Source organism: Puntigrus tetrazona, chromosome 5, assembly GCF_018831695.1.
Source record: "Puntigrus tetrazona isolate hp1 chromosome 5, ASM1883169v1, whole genome shotgun sequence".
NCBI lineage: Eukaryota > Metazoa > Chordata > Actinopteri > Cypriniformes > Cyprinidae > Puntigrus > Puntigrus tetrazona.
This window is the reverse complement of record NC_056703.1, coordinates 25,624,014-25,645,386: the sequence shown is the minus strand read 5'-3', so window position 1 is coordinate 25,645,386 and position 21,373 is coordinate 25,624,014. Positions and strand designations below refer to the sequence as shown.

The 21,373-nt window shown below is 34.2% G+C and overlaps 1 protein-coding gene across 1 annotated transcript in view; it reads left to right on the top strand.

The window, feature by feature from the left end:
• Positions 1-21,373, top strand: part of hip1rb (huntingtin interacting protein 1 related b) — a 32,898-nt gene that overhangs the window by 5,622 nt on the left and 5,903 nt on the right. Inside the window, exons 2-28 of the mRNA XM_043240061.1 lie at positions 5,533-5,596; positions 5,734-5,876; positions 5,982-6,038; positions 6,124-6,210; positions 8,658-8,734; positions 9,370-9,431; positions 9,596-9,736; positions 9,897-9,954; positions 11,385-11,460; positions 11,572-11,730; positions 11,887-11,939; positions 12,061-12,133; positions 12,825-13,008; positions 13,085-13,173; positions 13,279-13,395; positions 13,477-13,578; positions 14,800-14,994; positions 15,685-15,832; positions 15,933-16,019; positions 16,112-16,219; positions 17,151-17,287; positions 18,398-18,508; positions 19,540-19,598; positions 19,693-19,723; positions 19,920-19,982; positions 20,144-20,244; positions 21,000-21,105. Coding sequence (XP_043095996.1) covers positions 5,533-5,596; positions 5,734-5,876; positions 5,982-6,038; positions 6,124-6,210; positions 8,658-8,734; positions 9,370-9,431; positions 9,596-9,736; positions 9,897-9,954; positions 11,385-11,460; positions 11,572-11,730; positions 11,887-11,939; positions 12,061-12,133; positions 12,825-13,008; positions 13,085-13,173; positions 13,279-13,395; positions 13,477-13,578; positions 14,800-14,994; positions 15,685-15,832; positions 15,933-16,019; positions 16,112-16,219; positions 17,151-17,287; positions 18,398-18,508; positions 19,540-19,598; positions 19,693-19,723; positions 19,920-19,982; positions 20,144-20,244; positions 21,000-21,105 — 2,688 coding nt within the window. The remainder of the gene's footprint in view (positions 1-5,532; positions 5,597-5,733; positions 5,877-5,981; positions 6,039-6,123; positions 6,211-8,657; positions 8,735-9,369; positions 9,432-9,595; positions 9,737-9,896; positions 9,955-11,384; positions 11,461-11,571; positions 11,731-11,886; positions 11,940-12,060; positions 12,134-12,824; positions 13,009-13,084; positions 13,174-13,278; positions 13,396-13,476; positions 13,579-14,799; positions 14,995-15,684; positions 15,833-15,932; positions 16,020-16,111; positions 16,220-17,150; positions 17,288-18,397; positions 18,509-19,539; positions 19,599-19,692; positions 19,724-19,919; positions 19,983-20,143; positions 20,245-20,999; positions 21,106-21,373) is intronic.

Here is a 21,373-nt window from a genome sequence, read left to right as displayed (position 1 = left end):
TAAGTGTACTCAACTGTTCTATTTTGAGACACCATGACTATGAACTAACATGAGCTTTTAACATACTACCTTTGTTTAAAAAATTTATTTTGTTGCTACTTGTACTACACTTGAGTGTACTATTGTATAAAAATAGTTGTAAGTGTGCTACAAGTAGTAACTACATCTAGTATGTTAAAAGTGCATTTTAAACTCTGAATCATTCCCTATCCACTTATATAGTGCACTATGTGTCATTCACCATGCAGAAAATACAAATTACGTGACTGTTTTCAGCCGCAGCCTCATCGTCTGTTTATAGTGTGTATCCAAGGTGATATCATCAAAATTGCTTGGCCGATTTTCGATTCTTTTGGTATCCATCTATACTGATTTTTGCAGATTTTAGTTCTTAACTTCAGTGTTATCTAAGACTAAGTTACAGATGTTCTTTCACTTAAACAACTTTCAAAACTATTAGCGTGTAGATACAGTCTAATCTGTTTGTCACGCCACTCGAATTTCAAACTAAATTCTTTTAACCCAAAAAGCAAATTATGCTCCCTGTAAGATAGTTATCTTTACAGTAAAAAATCTAATAATCCCAGGCTATCTTCAATCAAAAGCACATTTAAAACTAAATATGTTTTAATTTCATTCATAATCACATAGTCCTATAAGCAGTCCAAAACCTGCAGGATCCTCACATGTGATAGCCTACTATCTCTACTGTTTACACATGCTAGAATTTCCCTCAAAAACCTACCAGTACCACTCAAGCAAGAAAATATTAGCTAGCTGTTTTGAAGCAGGCTAACATTTGCTGGTCATGTACTAGCTTGAATATTGATTTTGGATCATTTTTAACCCCAAAAAAATTTACGGCCTGCAGCTTTAAAATGAGTTTCTGTATGTTAAAAAACACATGTAATTTGCCACTGTTTAAAAATGGTTGTTCTTTCCTTTAACAGAACCAGGTCAGAATCAGATTCCAATCACTGGCTGGTCAGTCGGTGCATCTCTAATCACAATTGTTGATCCATATTAGCAAAAGTGAGAGACTGACTGTTTTCAATGCTCACGTCTTGTAAATGTGAATTTTGGCAATCATAGGCAATATGATAATCATATAAAAAATAAAAAGGTCAAACCTATAAAATGTTATACTGGACATTTGACAGGTTATTAAAGAAGGTAATGTGGTTGTGGATTAAAAATAAAAATAATCACATGACTGTGATCTGTTAATCATCATCCATGGCATAGTTTTGTTCAAAAGATCTCGACTAGCAGAATACAAATGTTTAAGATAGACATTAAACAAAAAGGGACTAAATTGCCAATCCATGTAAATAGCATGCACATCCTTTAGGTCAGGTTTCTTCTGAAAGAGGGCCCTCAATTGTTACAATAGTTGCTTTTCCATTGATGGGTCTGTGCGAGTCAGGGATAACAAGCAGCTGGACAAAGCCAATGGCCCTGGACATCAAGCAGCGTTTCCACTGTTTGACCAATGCTACTCTAAAACCTGCCCTCAACACACCTCCCTGAAACAAACGTCAATTACAATTTGAACATCAAATATTCTTAAGAGGCAGAAAAAAATATGGCAATGACTAGCATATGTAATGTGTCAAATGTGGATTAGCTAATCGCTTGATGTGAAAACACGATCATTACTGCTTACATGTTCCATCTCCAAATTCTGATAAACTCCACTTTGTTCATCTAAACCACTCCAGTTAGCCTGCTTTAGTTAAGGTATTTGGCAGGCAGAAAATGCCTGGCCGTTGGCCCAGAGGACACCCCAAGGAGACCCAGTCAATCCCCGGAAGTGAAAATGAAAACACGACTGGCCCTGGCACACACAGTAGAAATGGATTGGTTCTCTTTTACAAAGTAGCATTTCAAATACTACCAAGATGTAATTATCCAGATCACATATGAATAAAACCATCTTATTGAATGGATATTGTGTTTTGGATATCATATGTTTTGGCATTTCGCTCACAGCAGTCGTCTATTAAGATCAAGTCAGTCCATGGACAAGATGTTGTTAGACACGCACACATTGGTATTGGTGGGTTTTTCTGGGACATAATGGGGCATAATGGTTTTTTTATACTGTATTTTCTATCATACCAACCCCTTACAGAAAACCATAGGAACTAAGAACAGTTTTAGTTATGGGAACTCTGGTATTTCCTATAGAAATGTTTTAGACCCTACTAATTTAGTTCCCTCAGACAGTGACATAAGTGTCAAACAACAGCTACCCAGTATTTTTAAAAAGCAAAGTAAAAATACTTCCTCCACAAACTTGGCCAAAAGCAACGATAACATCATAATAAAGTGATAATCAGCCTCTCAAATTCAAATTTTTTTATTTGTCACATACACATACATACATGGTACAACATGCAGTGAAATGTTTTTTACAACCGTCCAGCGTCAGAATTGAAAACAAAATATATATCTATAGAAGAAACAAGAAAGAAAACAAAATATATATATATATATATATATATATATATATATATATATATATATATATATATATTAATATGTGCAAAGTATAAAAGGTAAAAATGAAATAAAGTATAAAATATAAGTATAAAATATGAAATATGGCGCCGTATTTAAAAGGTAAAAAATGAAATGGGTATAAAATATAAAGTGGCTGTGTGAATGACCAATGTAAAGTGACTAGTGCAATTTTGTCCAGTGTCCAATTATAAGTGGGCATCTGGGGGTATCTGGGGAAAGAGGGGTGAACATGGGAATCCCGGTGTGGGAACATGGGAATCCTCTGTGATATGTAGCATTGCAAGTTGTCATAGATTTAGTCAGATTTTCTTCACATAAAATGTGTGTTTACATTCCTTCTCTGTTAACAAGAAACGACAAAAGGTCACATGACAGCGTCCTTCATTCATAGGTTGTTGACATTTGTAAATGCCATGAGTTCCTTCTGCCTGTGTGAAAGTAACCAGGAAAAGACTGTGATGTGGAAGTTGGTTTTCTAAGTACCACCATGCTGGCAAGTTCCCACAACTTTTTAAGAACTGAAATTTTTAGAACTACGCGGTGTAAAAAATGTGGTACAATATTTGTTCCAATTCATATGTATTTTACATAAAATGCGATCATGATGACTATATTTCAGTTGCATTAATAAATGAGTTACTCGTTTACTAAAAAGGGTCATACAATGCTGATTTAAAGATCATTGTTTGGTGGAACAGAATTTGTTGGCATGATTTGAATGAGCTATATTAGGGGGTGTGGACGAGTCTTGACTTTTATAAAGAATCTCTTTGAGTTTGACACTTTGTCTTTGCAGCTTTAGGGATCTTATCTATGCACTAACTGCTTGTAACACTCCAAAGAGAAAGGAAAACTTGAAATTACATCATATGAACCCTTTAATATGAGATGGTAACATTTCGCTCTGCTCTGTGGGATTTTTGCAGCCAGGCTCGTTCCTAAGAATACACAGTAGTCTTAAACCCTTAATCACACTTATATCCTTAAAGTTAATAGCATTTTTGCAATTGGTTAACCTTTATTATCATGCAAATTTACTTGTTGAAACGACAGGATTACATACATGTCCTATTTACGAATGATTGGAACTTATTATACTTATGTTTAAAGTGTCAAGAAGTGAAGAGAATGGGATGCAGCAAGAAAACATCCAATAAAATACAGACCCACAACACACTCATTATACAGACAAATGAATATTAAAATATCTTTAAAGCAGAAATATGGAAGACAGGCACTTATTGTTTATGCTTCTTTGAATTTTCGGTCTATATATCTTTGTTTGCAGTGTGTCACAATAATCTGTCGTGTCATCTCGTTCATGACCAGATGTGCTGCTGTATCACTGCCCTTATGTGTGCAAATTTTTAGGAAAAAAAACAAATTAATTTTTTTCTTTCTTGCACTCTAATGGAATTATTCATTAACTTTTTATCTTCATTATTTTTATTTTCTATGTAATGAACACTTTGCGTATTCCTTTTAGTCTTTAGGTTAAATAATAAGCTCTACTTACCACTCACACGGTGTCTCAACTGTTAGGGAACCTTGTTATCATATCATTCATTATTATTAGCTGTTTTTAATAAATCTATAACTAAACCAGGATAATCAAACATAAACACAGCTTTTTAGTTTACAGTTTTGATGATCATGAAGAAAGCTTTCTTTGCTAAAATGCTGTATCTACTCAGGCAGTATGTATGATTCAGATGGAGAAGAAACCGTCAAGGGGCCCCCAAGGGACAAAATTCACTAGAACTCCCCCATAGGGCCTGGTATAAAAGTTAGCCAATAGGAAGATCATCTGTCTAAGATTGTGTGCCAGCGTTTGGCATCTAACCAACCTAATTCATCAGGCTGACATGTTTTGTTCTGCACAATCTGCTCTTTGTGTTGTCCATTGCATTCATTTAGTTCACTCGGTTTTAATGGGAAACTGCACAGTAGCACTAGATCATAGACCAACGAATCCATCTTAAATTTAGTGCCTTTTTGTTTTGTGGTTTTGTAAAACATTTCTCAACAAATTAACAGTCTGTTGTCAAAGTTTTAATTCCAGTCAAGCTGATCTAAAAAATAAAAGTAATTAATAATAAAAAACAAACTAGTCCTGTTAAGTGAAGAAGGTTCAAGGTGACTTGAGAAGTGTCAGTGAAGATTTATATACATATTACAATAATAAAATCATAATGTCCTCAATAAGTAATGTCAGTCAATGTGTATGTTTTACAAGCAAATTTATAAATCAGAGCAGGGAAATGGAAATCTGATTAGACAGCAGAGTAGTAAAAACACAGTGGTTAAATCTGCCACCGCAACAAGGCCCAGGTGTATATGGACCATGTCCTGCTCACATCACAAAATCTGATTTAACTGCACCTGTTGTAGTACACACAAATAGTTGTTTCATTTTTAAAACCGTGTTAAACCAAAAAAATGTGTGTATGTGTGTGTGTGTGTGTGTTTTTGTTTGTTTTTATATTTCATTATATTTTATCATTTTATTATAACCAGTATAATTATGGTTTATGACTAAATATAGTTTATAAATTCATAACAAAAACAAGTACGTTTCAGCCAATTTATTGTCTTCCTGAATCTTTGTAGACATGTCTTGAGGTGTAATGAGGCTGTTGCTTTCAGTTATCAATATTAGCATAATATTTAGCATGTCATTCCATATAATTCTATATAAAATAACAAATATTTACTTACTGTCAAATACTTCAAAACTTAAAAGTTCCCATACCGTTGTTTGGCCACATCATCTCATGCTAGTTTGAACACATAAGCTCTCTTAATTAAGTTCAAGAGCATGGGAATGCAGACATTTGAGACATATGCATATGAGTGTCTATGCTTTTTCCAGATATGATGACCAATATAAATTGTGTAAATTCTGCACCTTTACACACTGTGTGGATCCACCGGGGGATTCTTTTTAAAAAAGCTTTGAAAAAAAAATTAAAATGAATAGTGTTTCTCTTTTTCTTTCTTTTTCAGCTGAGCAGTATCAGTAAGGCCATAAATTCCACAGAGACGCCACTGAAGGAGAAACATGCACGCAGTATCCTTAATTTAGACATTGATTTATTATTGTTTATTCAGCTATATTATTTTCCAACCATGTAGGTCAAATGATGTATGATCATGTTGTTATTACACACTGTACTTGAGAGATTTTTTCCTTAAATGCATAAACAGGAATTATTTTGGGAACCCACAGAGAGAAGGGGGCCTATACTTTCTGGTCATATGCCGTCGGTCTGCCCTTGCCAAGCAGTGCTATCCTTAGCTGGAAGTTCTGCCATGTATTGCATAAAATAATGCGTGATGGTCACCGAAATGTAAGCATGCTTCCATTCAGAAAAACATTTCTGTCTCAGTCGATTTTTAATTTTGTGTGTGTGTGTGTATTTCTCGTTTGTTAATTGTGTTACTTGTCTTACCAGAGTTTACAAGACTGCATGAGACACTACAGCAGCATCGCTGAGACAGGGTTACTATGGGTAAGTCAAAGTTCATGCACAGACTTCAGCATTCAGAGCAAAAGAAAGATTTTTGTCTGGTTTGACAGAAAATTTCTATTGTCAGAATAACACACGGGACAGACATGGGTATGGACAGCTGGTTTCTCTACATTCCAAACTCCTCTGCACCAAGATGGAGTTTCACACTAAGGTAGATTTCCATACATTTCTCGTGCCTGATATATATTTACCCCGCCGTTATTTCAGACCAGTGTTTCTTAATCTTTGTTGACTTTAACCTTCATTTTCAAAGTAAGTATTTTACAAGGTGAATTTGTATGATTTGATTTATATCTTTCATGTTGCTCTGTATGATGTGCACTGTAGCCAAAACCCTAATCCTGACAGTGTCTCTTTGGTCAGATGGCTGCTAATATATTGTAGGTTTTTTTGAATGTCTGTTCTGCTTACTAAGGATGCATCACAATTTCCCCTAATATATAAAGCAACTAATACAGAATAAGCTATTCTATGGATGAGCCATAAGCATATTTGTATTACCAGTATTACCCAGAAAACATTTCACCTGATTAAGCATGCTTAATCAACAATAGCACTGTCGGGACATGTCAAAAGGAAACATTCAGAAAGATTTTCTTTCCTCAATTTTGCGTCACAGTTATGCGTCATGCCCATTTAAACCTAGGCGACATGTGCCTTCTCCGATTTTTTTAAATTTTTTGTATTACCCAAGTGGATTTAGAATGCAGGTGAATAACTTTTATACTATAGTTTAGTTGTTTTAATTACGCATTTTAATGAGAACATGCAGTGCAGCACAACATCAGCTGCTAAATTCCCATCTTCGCTGGCTGGTGCTGAGATAGAGACCTGTTTTTACACATGATTCTGTTGAGCTTATGAATGCAATGAGCAATCGGAGGCTTTCAGATGAGTCTGAAACAGCAGTGTTTTCTCTCATCAGAAACAACAAAGTGCAGATGTGCGTATGATGTAAGTGGGATATTAATTTCACAGTGTCAACAGCTTCAGTGATTATAATTAGTGTTTAAGAGTGCTTGGAAAGGTTCTTTGCTTTCTTTCTGTACAATGAAAGTGTTATAATTATGAAATTGCAGTGTTTTTATTAAATCACATTAAATACCAAGTCTGTCGTATTCACAATATTTTATGGCGATACACCCATATATGATGTTTTACTAACAAGGTTCAGGTGGAGCACGATTGCATAATCTGTCAATTAAGCACAGGTGTTACCCGTTTAGCTAATCAACCTAAATAACTCATCACGTGTGTGTATAATATTTTTTGGCCTCCCTCCTCCACCCCAACTCTTAATCCAGTTCTCATCCCATGCTTGGGACGGGGGGGTTCTAAAAAAGACAGCATTTTATTACAGCATAGTTATTAGGCTAGGTCAGCAGACCATTAACCATTTCATACCTAATTGAAATGCATTATTTTCCTAAAATGCTCTGCCTGATCATGATTCTTATAGTTCAAGTTCAGGTTTTTATTTCTGAGCGTTACGCCGCACTCAACTTGACCCAGATGCAGTGACATCATTTCAAACATAATTAAGTGCTTCTGTGCAACAGACACACTGCTGTGAGCAAGAGATGAGAGATGGAGATTAGAGATGGCTTTATAATGTGCTGTGATGAACACAATTTGTGCCTGCATCCCATTGGATTTATTTCCATCAGCTATGGAGATAAAGATGATATCCCATGATTCCACACTCCTTTACTGTATTATCAAGTTACAGCATGTTGTCATCCCTAGTGCTTTGAAAAAACTACCCCTAGCTGCATAACCTACATGCTGTGCATACAACCTTGTTTAAACAACAACCAGATAAGCCTGCAAAACAAACATGTTGTCGATAAGCTTAGTATAGAATGTGTTTACATGCATGTTTCCTATAATTAGCTACAAGCATTATTTTTGTCAATTACAGCTCTGGCATTCTCCCACTTCAAATTAGACACAGAGACTAAATAGTGCCATTAGATAACGTTTATTTGAGTAAATTATAGGGTTTTTTTTCCAAGTAATTTTTGATTGAGAGAAAGAGATGTGTGGATCGTCTCGTTCTACAACCAATTAATTAGCTGAGGAATATAATGTAGCAATCTAGTATCCAAGCTATTTTATTAATAAAAAATATGAAACACTGACAAGTCTCTCAATCGCTTTCTGTGTATGTCTGTGTGCATTAATAAAAGCAGCACATTAATATAGTGATTAAACTGACTTGGGACTGCCTTTAAGAAAAGGAAAGGAGGGGACTTGTGGCCGAGTATGGTGACCCATACACGGAAATTGTACTCTGCATTTCACCCACCCAAGTGCACACACACAGCATCCAGAGACCTGGTCAGCCAACGCTGTGGCACCCGGGGGACGGTTGGGGCTTCGGTCAAATTAGTTTATGATATTTGATATGCTTGGGTATCTTGATATATGCCAAATATAAACCTTATTATATATTATATATATAAAATGTTAATAAGTTAAAAATAAAGTGAAATTTTTACATAAAATATAAAAACTTAGCATTTTGGATTCTAGTGTGTAAACATGAGGATAGTGTTATTTATTTGAATTCAGAATTTTTCTGGTTTTGCTTTGCAGCATTCTGAAATCCCACCCAGTCTAGAAGCCTCGGATGAAGTTCTGGAGCGTACAGCAGGAACAGACATCAATAACGTGTAAGGAAAATCCATTTATTTTTATATATTTTTTAATTATATATATATATATATATATATATATATATATATATATATATATATATATATATATATATATATATATATATATATCTGAGCAGCACTAGATTTTTTGACTTTTTTCCATTCTCATTCTGGATATTTTTGGTAGCTTTCCCACCTCATCCTCATTCCGTAATTCTGTAGTCTCCTTTCCAAAAGATTACTGAATTGAATGAAAGAAATAATGATTCATATTATTTTATTAAGTCAACCAAACCTACTCCTGCTCCATGGTAGTCCTCCAAAGGCTTTTGCTGGCTGCTTTACCGTGGTGTTCTCCACCACCTGCACCATCATGGAGGTCATGGGCTGAGTAATGTCACAAATTAACTGTTTTGGGAATCTTGTATTGAGGTTTATTGTATGTTCAGGACCTCTCCATTATTCAACATTATATGATCCTTTTTAGCACTTTTTACATTTGTTTATATGTAATAATATATAATTATAATTTATATGAATTATATCTGGACAGGCAGCTCAGTTACACAACTCTATTTTTATTGAAACTGTATGTTCTACACATAACATTAAGACATTAATTAAAAGGCTTTTTTTGCTTCCTTCTTCAGGTTCCAGCTTACGGTAGAAGTGTTTGATTACATGGACGCAGAGCTTCGATTAGCAGAAGCTGGTGATTGTTCAGTTTTCATGACTTATATTTAAAATGTTCACAACCATTTTCATTGCAACAGTTAAATATTGTAACTGTCCGTAATACCTGGAATACATAATTAACATGTATACAAAAATCTCCTATTATCTGGTATTAATTTCAATGATTCTTTATATTCCTAGTGCTTCGCCAGCTCAATATGTCCATTGCTATCTCCACACTGACGTCAGGCCAGTGTAAACTAGCACCTCTAATCCAGGTCATCCAGGACTGCAGTCACCTCTACCACTACACCGTCAAACTGCTCTTCAAACTGCATGCCTGTAAGAATTCTAGCTCCATCATGGGCCCAAGATTTATTCCAGTAATAATTCAAAAAACTGAATGACGTTAAAGTTGTAAAAGACTTAATGATAATCAAGCTTTGCAGACAAGCTTTCCTTATTGTTGGTACTCTAGTATAATTAATGCTCTTGTTGACAGGTTTACCAGCAGACACACTTCAGGGACACCGTGAACGCTTCCACGAGCAGTTCCACAGGTACATTTAAGAATAAAAAAAAAAAATATATAAGCAGAAAATATAGTTTTGACTATAGCTATTCTGCATTTACCTTATAGAACTGCTTGCAGGAACTATAAATGCAGGCAATAGAAAACAAAATGTTACACATGGATAAATGAATTCCTATAATTTGTGGTTGATTTAAGTTGAACCCAAAATGGCAGTTTTGTGGTCATTTTCTCACCCTCATGTTTCCTGCAAAAAAACTAAATAGTTCTAGAGAGTAAAGGCGAAAGGGAATTCTTTTACTCACACTTTACTTTCCCTTATTACATCTCTATATTTGAATATTACTAACCTTTTATTTTATTTGAAAAATATTCTGTTGTATTGATCTGTACTTGTAATGTTGTAATGTGTATTTGTTCTTTTTTTACTGGCTGTTCTATTGTCTCTTTAATCATGTTAAAACTTTCTTACTTAATAATAAATATTTCACTTTAAATTGTTTTCCATTTATTACTTCAAGCCAAGTACTACTTTGATAGCACAGGAAATACTACTAAGCTGTGGTATCAAAGTAGTACTTGGCTTGAAGTAATAAAAGGAAAGCAATTTAAAGTGAAATATTTATTATTTTTATCATGACACTAAAACAGCATCGTATGAAACCGTTAATATAATAATATAAAAACATAGTCGTATATATGATTATATTTATTAAAGTCATATGGATATGGTCTTATAAGGACCTTGCCAGTACCTGTCCGCTCCTACACTAGGGATTGGTACACTGATACAGCAATATCAATATATCGATAAGCACAAGCTACTTGGTATATGCCAGTTTTGTTATTCCAAAAATTCTTTGTGTTTTTTGCCAGAAAGGAGATATAGTTTTGTGGGGTGCTACTTTTCACCTGTAGAAAAATGTTTTATTAACAAAGTTTGGGAGGAGCACGTTCAGATAAATACTGTAAATTAACACATGAGGAGCACAATTAGTAATCAACATAGTTAAGAAGATAAGAACATTACTGGTATCGATAAAACTGTAACATCTGTATCATGGAAAAAAGGTATAGTACCACACATCCCTAACCTGCATCTACAACTTGCCCCAACCATTTTGAACTTGCTGATCAGTAAAGGTTTCCTTGAAGGTCTAAAAAGGACTTTAAGTTTGATAACAATATAAGCTAAATGTGTCAAAGTGAATCTTTGTATCAGTGTGAGGAAAAGACATCAAAGCTGCAATCAGTGAATAAGGATAAGTGAATGATGAGTTTTAAGCTGTTTTTATAAGTCTCTATAACAAATTATGAGAGACTGATGTGTTACACATTTTCATAGATGTAGTAATATATTACTACATAAGTGTCTTTTCCTTTCTTTTTCCTTTTATGTGCAATTTATTATTCTAAATTCTCATTATGATGTTGAATATATTTATTTATTTTTTTAAGCCTCAAAACATTCCTCAATAAAGCTCGAGACATGCTATACTTCAAGAGGCTCATCCAGATACCTAGATTGCCTGATGTAAGGAAATTATCTTTGATTTAATATATATTGATCTTATTAACAGATACACCATATGAATCACAGTTTACATCCAAACATTTTTTTGATTATGTATTTTTTCTGTTTAAGTCTCCACCCAACTTCCTTCGCGCCTCTGCTCTAGCAGAGCATGTTAAACCCATGGTTGTCATCCCAGATGAAGAAGAGCTTGAGGAACAGGAAGAGGATGAACCTGAGCCTCTGATAGATGTTAGTGAGGCACAGCCAAGCATGGCCTCTCAGCCACAGGTACTTGGAAGCAGAAAGTTTTCTGATTCAGTTTTTATAGAAAAGGAAAAAAAATAATTGACATTTTTTGGAGGCTGAAACTTTCTTAAATTTCTTGGCTCTTTATTTATGCAACTTCTTGTTCTGTGTTCTTTTTTTTTTTTTTTTTTTTTTAAGGCTGATATATTTGATCAAGCGTTTGGACCACCAAATGATGGATTTGATGATAGGTAAGTCATAATCGTACCATATTTGTTTAATATTGAAGGTGACGTTTTGTGATATTTATGGAAAGTTTAAACTTTAAAGACTTTCTGCATCTCTACATATATGTATCTGAAATTTATTCAGGGATCTCCAAATTGAACATCTGAAGCGGGAAATTGAACTTCTGAAAGCTGAGCTTGAGAAGATCAAGGGAGAGGTGAGACACTGGCCATAATAAATTCAAGTACAATATTTAAGCCTTAGAAATTGAAACACAGACTTTTGGATGAAATAGGACTCCAGACTACCACCTAGACTTGCCAAAATATATACATTTTTATACACCAGTATCTACTTTCAAACTGGTGCCCTAATTAGTCCTGTTTGGACACTATGTGTTGTGGGGTATTGCTACACAATAATGTATTAAAATTGAAAATGGAAATAAATTATTTATATAATTATTATTTTGCACATTTATAGTAGTATAAATACAAATGCTAAAAATAGTTTCATAATAAAAATTACTGTAATTATATGCCATTCCATTCATATAATTGTGTTGAGTGACGTTGCAGATTATGGTCGTTTTAAGCATTTTAGTTTTTTTAATTGAGAATCATGTCAATTTCAAGGCATATACAGTAGATTCTACACCAAATTCAAGGCTTATCTCTAGAGGTTTGTGTGTGAGTACATTGTAAAGTACATCATTTGCTCTATGTTGTGTATAAATGGCTCATGTTTAGGTTCAAATGAGTTTGGAGTGTTTGCCGTTTAATATTCCTCAAAGGCAACACATAGCAGAACACAAGCTAGCATTAAATGGAACCAAACCATTAATCGTTTTAAATTCACTGCATGTATGTACTAAGATGTCTATTTTTTCACCTCTGCCACGTGTTTAGGCTCAACGCTATATCACACAGCTCAAGTCACAGATCAACAATCTTGAGACAGAACTGGAGGAGCAGCGTGTGCAGAAACAGCGTGCCCTGGTGGAGAATGAGCAGCTACGCATGGAGTTAGAGGCAGTCCGCCGCCGCAACACTGAACATGAAAGTGTGCAGACCAGCTTTGTTGAGGCCGAAAGTAAGTCCGGGCTGCGTGTGCATACACATTCTTATTTAAGCAAAAAAGCTGATTCTGATGTCTTTCTCATATACAGAAAAAGCTCAAGCCACAGAGTTGCGTTACAATAAACTCAAGGAAAAGCATGCTGAACTTGTTGCTAATCATGCTGAACTCCTCCGAAAGGTATGACAAAGAACGCACTGGTTTAAATAAACAATAGGCCTCTAAATATATATATAAAATGTGCTTAAGTGATATAGTTGTGAATGTGTCCTTTTTCTTTTGTAGAGTGCAGACACGGTGAAGATGCTGTCAGCCACACAACAGACTCAAGAGGAAATTGAACGAACTAAGCAACAGTTAGCCTTTGAGGTAGAAAGAGTCAGGCAAGAATCAGACATGAAGGTAAGTGTGCACACGTCTTTCTTTCCTTGAACTGAAGCAGCCCCCAAAGACAGATTGTAACATGTTATCCTGCTGCTTTAGTTTGAAGAACAGAGGTTTGATATGGATAAGCTGAAGAGGGAGCTTGAAGGGAAGAATGCTGAGATCCAGAAAGTCAAGAGTTTATTGCAGACCTCTGAGAAGGTATAGTATATCTTTCATGTTAATTCATTGCAAGGCATCACAGGTAGGGTTGTGAAGGTGAGGGTTGTAGTTTTCCCTCTTTTCTTTGTTTTTTCTTCCATTTTAAATAGCTTGTAAAAGCGCTGTGCATATTTTACTTTTATTTTCAAATTAGCAGCAATTTAGTGTAAATTGCTTAGTTTTAGTTCCCTTCCGTCAGTTACTATAACGTTACGTCATTGACTGATGTCACGGTGTCTCGCTAGGGGACCCAATCACCTCTGAGCTTTAGAGAAAAGGCCAATGAGAATTGGAGAGTGGAATTTGCATGCCGAGGCCACTCCCCCGAACATATGGGTATATAAGATAGTGGCGTGCAACTACTCACTGGTAAAACTGTCAACACGTCCTATCACAAAAACCCTAATCACAGGTTTGCTGTACCATTAAGTACCATTAGGCCTGCTTCATATGATACTGATCTGATAAGTCAACAGCTGAGGAGTTTGACAGATCATTAGTAGATTGAGACAAATAGTTTTGTTTAATTTGTTTTTTGTTCTAATGTGAGATGTGAGTTTTTAAGTGATTTTGTTGTGCATACATCTATGCTATATGATATCACTCCTATGATGTAAAAGAAAAGAGAGGTAAAATATATATTTTATTTTTGTGCTTGTATCACCCCAGAAACTCTTGGCAGGGATTAAATATTCCCATTTTTTTCTTCTTCTTTTTCTTCTTCAGAATGTGGAGGTTTTTAGGTCCAAATTAGATCATAAATGTGTTTTCTTTGATGTGGAGCAAGGTTATTTTCATGATAGATAAAAAGAAAATTAAGAAGAAAATGTCACAATAAATAAAATGAAATGAAACAGATTTATTGTTGACAATTATTATTTTTTCATTTATTTATTATAACTTCAATAACTATGTTCTATTTCAGAAAAATAGCTGTGTGGCAGTTTAGGGAAATACCAAAAAATGGTGCATTATGTGCATAATTTTATCTGATGAAGAGACGCAAAGCAGTTCCAGAGTCCTGCACAAGTTATGCAGATGATTTTACCCGGATTAAAATACATTAAAATAATGCTAGTTCCAGTTCATCTTCCCTGCTACTGGAACAGTTTTTGGATGTGTATGCACAGCATTTTTTTTTTTTTGACACAGCAGCTGTATATTCTTTCTTAAAACACAATTATTAATTTATATATTGTATATTTTATTTGTTTTCTTTAGGCAGGAGAGCAGCTGAACAGCTCTATGACTGCACTTCAGGCAGAAAAGGATAGACTAATGCAGTCTATAAGTAAGAGAGATGCTGAGCTCTCTTCCCTGATGAAGGAAGCTCAGCAGAAAGAGTATTCTTTACAGCAGGATCGAGACAAGACCATCAAAGAGCTTGGAGAACTGCAAGGCAAATTTAAAGAGAAGGTATGGACAGATCTACAACAAATGACAAATGAAGCCTTTTTTTGAGAGAGAGAGAGAATTTTTTTTCTTTTGTCTTTTTTATCGTAATAAAGCAATGGATTGATCTTTTATTGTGCTAAATGAAAATTAAACAATTGTCAAAGTCACAGTTTATATTGTATACAGCTTAACATTGACCATTTGTGACCACCTAATGATAACATCCCACCAATGCCTTAACTGTCATCCAGACACACCTGAAACCATCTAGCAACCACCCAAATGACTATTATCTATTTTGTTGAATAGCGTTGAAAAAATTACCCGTGGTTGCATCCTGGTTCTTTCTGTTAATGATTCTAAATCAACCCATCAAACCACAGGAGTTTATTCTGTCATGTCACACTATACTGTCTTGTAATTGTAGTTTTTATTGCAAACAGTTATAATTACACAATCACATGTGTTTCTTTATTATCTATTTTGACGATGTACGTTTTTATATGATATAAAGAAGGAAGTTCTTGCAATTATCTTACATAAAGTTTGTTCTCAGTATGTGCAAGCATTGAAGAAATATGCCACCACAATCAGTTTGGCATTATCTTATCAAATTTGTGTTTGTACTGTATTGTACTTGACACAATATATCACTAAGGATATATTGGAATTTCTTCAAAAGTTCCATTTAATTTTTGCTCATTGTTGTAGTTAAGTCATGAAGAGCAGCTGCAGCAGAAGTTGCTGGATGAGCAGTTTGCACTGCTGCAGGCCACCGTCACCGAGGCTGAGAACATCATTCAAGATGCTGTTGCTACACTAGATGACCCCCTGCACATTAGCAGTTCCAGCTCCCCGGGTAGTGGCACTCATCAAAATAAAACTTTATTTCATAATTGTTTACATATTAATAACAGAATGGTCTGATTTTAGTTAAATATCATCTTTACTGTCACTAGATTATCTCATTAGCCGAGCAGAGGCTACGCTCAACTCCATTGATAAGGTGCAAGTGGGCCACTCGGAGTATGTGAAGAGTATGAAGGGTATGTTCTGTCTCTGCCTCTCTCTCTTTGGTTGTTTGCATAGTCTTTTTATGCTTGTTTAATATATCTAGTTTCCTTTGTTTTTGGTTCAGATGCTGGGAGTCTTGTTAGGGCTCTTACTAAGTTTTCGCATCTTACTTCTGATACAATAATCAGTGGAAGTGCAACGGCACACATGGCCCCTCCTGACGACGCTGACCGTAAGAGCACACACTAATAAAAAATTACACTGCACCTCTGTTGCCATAGACTGTGGGTAATGTTTTATGTCAACATGTTCAGGTGACATTTTACTCCCAAAGAAAAATATTAATTGTATTTAATTTTACTTTATTTCATAAAAGAATAGAGTTAATATTAATTCATTAATATATATATAATAAAATAATATCTATATATAGCTATATCTATCTATATATATATATCTATCTATCTATCTATCTATCTATATATATATATATATATATATATATATATATATATATATATATATATATATATATATATATATATACATATAATAAAACATTTAACATTAAGAAGACATTTAATAGTTTTCGTAGCATGGCATTATTTTATGATGAATAAGGTCTTAAACTCTACTATGTGGTAGACATTATGTAATTCTCATTTGATGTAAAACAAAAATAATATAAAATGCAGTGCAATTCATATAATATACAATCACATTAATCTGGGTATTTTGTTTTCACAATATTACATTATATCAGCATTTGAATTCATTTATATGTTCATTTATATAATTTCTTATACATTTGCTATTAATATGGATTTAATTCTGTTTTTGTAAGGCATGGTGGTGTACTGAATCATGCTGGATATATATATATATATATATATATATATATATATATATATATATATATATATATATATATATATATATATAATATATAACAGCTCTTATGTGTCCTTTAGCACGTGCACAAAAGTTCGGACAAGCTTCATTTTCCTTCATTATGTGTGTGGGTGATTTTTTTATTTTTTTTCTCTCTCTTTCGGAGTTAAATGTGAACCTGAACATATTTCCGTGAAACTTCCTCTTATAAAACTGCAGAGGTGTATATTTGTGTCAGCATACTGTATGTGTATATGCGTGTCTATTTATAGGTTTGACAGAGCATTGTAAGAGTTGTGCCAGCCAGAGCCTGCAGTACCTTAGGAATCTTAAATCAAAAGCATCTCTAAAGGGGGCTGATCCCACCTCGATTCAAGCAGTGGTGCAGAAGATTCTTAGAATAGGAAAGGTAAGGGATTGCACAAGCTCCATTCCAAAACGTACTAAGCTGTTTTGCTGTCTACTGTCTATACAGGCATCTACAGGCTGCATTTTGTTGCTGTTTTGCTTGGAAATGTATCAGAATCTCATGATAATAAATAATCATGAATCATAATAATGGAAAAACAGACAAATGAAGACTTGGGGGGGGATGTACCGTAAATTTTAAAGTTTAATTTTTCTATTTAATGCACTTTGTGAAAAAATCTTAAAATAAATCTAATTCTAAAAATCTAATTCTAAAAAATTCTTAAAAAATCTTAAAAAGTCTTAGGCCCTGTTTCATAAGGAGGGCTTAATCTTTAATCTAATTTTTATAAACTTGCATTACAAAAAAAGCATTACTGTTGAAAATAGTAATACAAAACAAAGGCACTGACAGGTTAAGTCAGTGCAAGATTTTTTTTTTAGTTGAAATAGAGTGGGGTTGAGATGATCATCTCAGCGGGGCAGACAGAGAAATACAGTTCATTTTTCTCTAACACCTACTCCAAAAAAAGAACCACACCTGGACAGCTTAACCGTTGAGGTGGTGTTAAGTCCCACATAATAAAACATTGAAGACAGCTGTCCAGGTAGTGCGTCAGGTGAGAAAAATCCCCTGCGTGATCTTCATTCCTTCTGCTTGGGTAGGGGAAGTGCTGCTAAACGTACTGTTTTGGTCAGTTATTTTGTTATATGCTGTGCAATACAAGTGCACGATACAGGAGAAATCCAATAAAATGGCCTTTATTAATAATTCCAGATAAAATAACAGTAAGAATTTATGAGCAGCCAGGGGTAGTACATCACAATGAAAGCGAAACAACAGCAACTCAATAACCGGCAAGGAACAGAACACAGGTGAACAGAATAAACTAATCGAGAAGACACAACAAACTGTCACAGGAACTAAACAATACAAAATAAAAGTGTGTGACAATTAAGACCATTACTGTCTGTAGGCTAACAATTATTAGATTTTGGGGGGTTTAGCTATACTTACCTAATATGCAGTAATGTATGTACATGTATAATTCATACAAATTATTTCACAATTATTATTTCACTACAACTTGTTTTTTTCACCCTTGTACAGGATCTAAGGCCAAAAGGCATTGATGTTGGTAAGGACGAGCTGGGTGACATGGTTGATAAAGAAATGGCTGCTACATCTGCTGCTATTGAGGAGGCTGTAAGGAGAATTGATGTGAGTAGAAAGGATACAATGTTATTTATTAGCTTTTTAAACCTTTTTAGAATATGACTTTTTATTTCAACATATTGTGCAGATTTCCTCTTATTAAACTGAACTTCATTCATACACCTTTTTAAAAATCTCTGCTCTAGAACGAGTAACAGAATGAATGGTAAACTCAAATGCTCAAAACAACACTTAAACAAGCCAGTAGGTAGGGGATTAAGCACAAAAAGTGCTAGTTGCCATGCCATAAACCATTGTAACATGTAAAGCAGGTTGCACAAAATAAATAATCCAAAAACTTTCCAAAATTGGACAAACCGGAATAAGTAGTAGAAGGTTATGAGTATTAGCAACTGAGGTTTTTTTTTTTTTTTTATCTAAAAACATACAGCTGAACCCTCAGTAGTTTGTGATTGTGTTGATATTCCTGAATTGAACATGAAAAAAATAATGCGTCCAGATTGTTATTCTTTAGCCCTGCTTTTAAAGTAATAGACTTATTTATTTTTTTCCCAATTTAAATCCAGACCTCAAATTGAAATCTCCATCTGTGATGGACTGACCTCATTAATCCTACATGCTGTTTATATTAATCCATACGTGACAGTTGTCCACAGGTATCATGAGTCATAAAGCCTACTAGAACTGCAAAAAAATATGAAATTAGACTTTATTATGAATGTACTATTTGGTCAAAGATGTATGTTATGATTATTTTGACAAATATTGCAATTGTAATTTCGACTGTTTTAAATATTTATAAAATCATTCTTATTTAGCAACTTTTTCATAAATCACTTATATACAGTAGTACTGAAAAAGGGAATTTCTAGGCCTGAAAAAGTAACAAACATATCCATCTGTCCTATTTTTTTATACTAGGTGGCCTTCACTACTATGTACTTACATTTTAAATGAATCATTGTACATTGATTAATTAAGGCCACCTAATATAAAGTGGGACCGTTTTCTTTTCTATCATATATCTTGGGGTTTGCTGTTGTTTTGATGATGGTTATAATCGTTTGGCTGTATAGGAAATGATGAGTCAAACTAGACAGGACACAACAGGAGTTCAACTGGAGGTCAATGAGAGGTAACGTTTTGAAACCATTTTTTATTGTCAATTTTGCTCATTTAATATACAGAATGCTTTTAATTTCATCTTAATTTTTTTTTTTCTTTTCAAGAATCCTAAATAGCTGCACTGATCTTATGAAGGTAGGATTAAACATATTGAAGTCCAGATCTATTTACTTCATCAGTGAATAATCTAAACATCTGTCTGCGTCAGGCTACACATTTTACAACATTATTTATTGTTAAACTGTAATGACATGAATGAGTACTAAATAATATCACTTAAAATATGTACTACTTATGTTATGGTTAATATCATTATTGTTAATATCTGCAGGCCATCCGTCTTCTGGTTTTGGCATCCACAGACCTGCAGAAGGAGATTGTGGAGAGTGGAAGAGTAAACTATTATTATTCTTATCGTTCTTGTTTTATCTTTATCTAACCTTGTACTTTAAAAGCAGTTTGAGTGTGTTTTGTCTGTTTTTGATATGCAGTTCATGCATAGACAAATCAACAGGGAGCGATACCTCAACATGCGTTATGCATTTCTCTTTCTAGGGCGCAGCTTCGGTGAGAGAATTTTATGCTCGTAACTCGCGCTGGACAGAGGGGCTTATTTCTGCCTCCAAAGCTGTTGGATGGGGTGCAACACAGATGGTGTATGTATCTTTGCTGCTTTTTATCAGTGGTATAAACATTAGTTGGAAAAATATGGAACTTGCGATCTTAATTTATTACATTCCAACTTCTGACAGGCCATTTTAACACCGTAGTTTGTTTTAGACTGATATAATATGTGAACAACCAAAATGATCTCAGACCCCACAAAAATCCCACAACGAGGTCTAGATATTTGTTTACTTTATTTAGTATGTTTGTTAATGTCTATCTAATATCATTAAAGGAATAGCTCACCCAAAAATGTAAATTCCGCTATATTTTCACACATATATTCGAACCAAGCTATGTGGGGAAACAGGCCAGGTACCGAAACAACAAGCCAGATGTGAAAGCACCCTTAAATTCTTATTTATTCTATACATAACATTTAAACTTGTGTTATTTTGGACAGAAACATAAGCTCTTGCTTATTATAATATAAACATGTGATGACAAACACAGGCTACAAGGGGCGTTTTTGCAACAAGATCTTAAATTTTAGGGCATAACTGCATTTATGGAGTTGTTGCTCTGCATCAAATTTGTCAACAGTGAAATGTATGAATTAAGTTAACACATTAAACTGACAGGCCTAATGTGGACGTTTGTGTTAAGTACATTATTTGGTATTTGTTGTCTTTTTTGAGGACCATTACTTTATAATCAATAACTAAACCAATATGTTCTAGAAACTTTTTTTTTTTTTTTTTTTTTTTTTTGATGATGATGAATCTGTGTTTTCCCTTTTTAACAGTGATTCTGCTGATAAAGTGGTGTTGCACACTGGGAAGTATGAGGAGCTGATCGTCTGCTCTCACGAGATCGCTGCTAGCACTGCACAGCTTGTTGCAGCCTCCAAGGTTTTACTTTTTATCCTAATACAATGAGCTAAGAATTACAAATCAGTAGATTCCTCTTTCTGTCGTTTCAGTTAGGATTTCAACCTTTTTCTATACAAAAAAAAAGAATGCTTGAATTAAAAATCATAGTCATACAAAAAACTGTCAATGTTTTAAAGACATTAACGCATTTGGTTAAAAAAAGCCTCACTACTTGTATAAAATTCCATATTGAGAGGGTGAAAAATTTCAAAAAGGCTGTAACTCACATATTATTATTACATCCAGA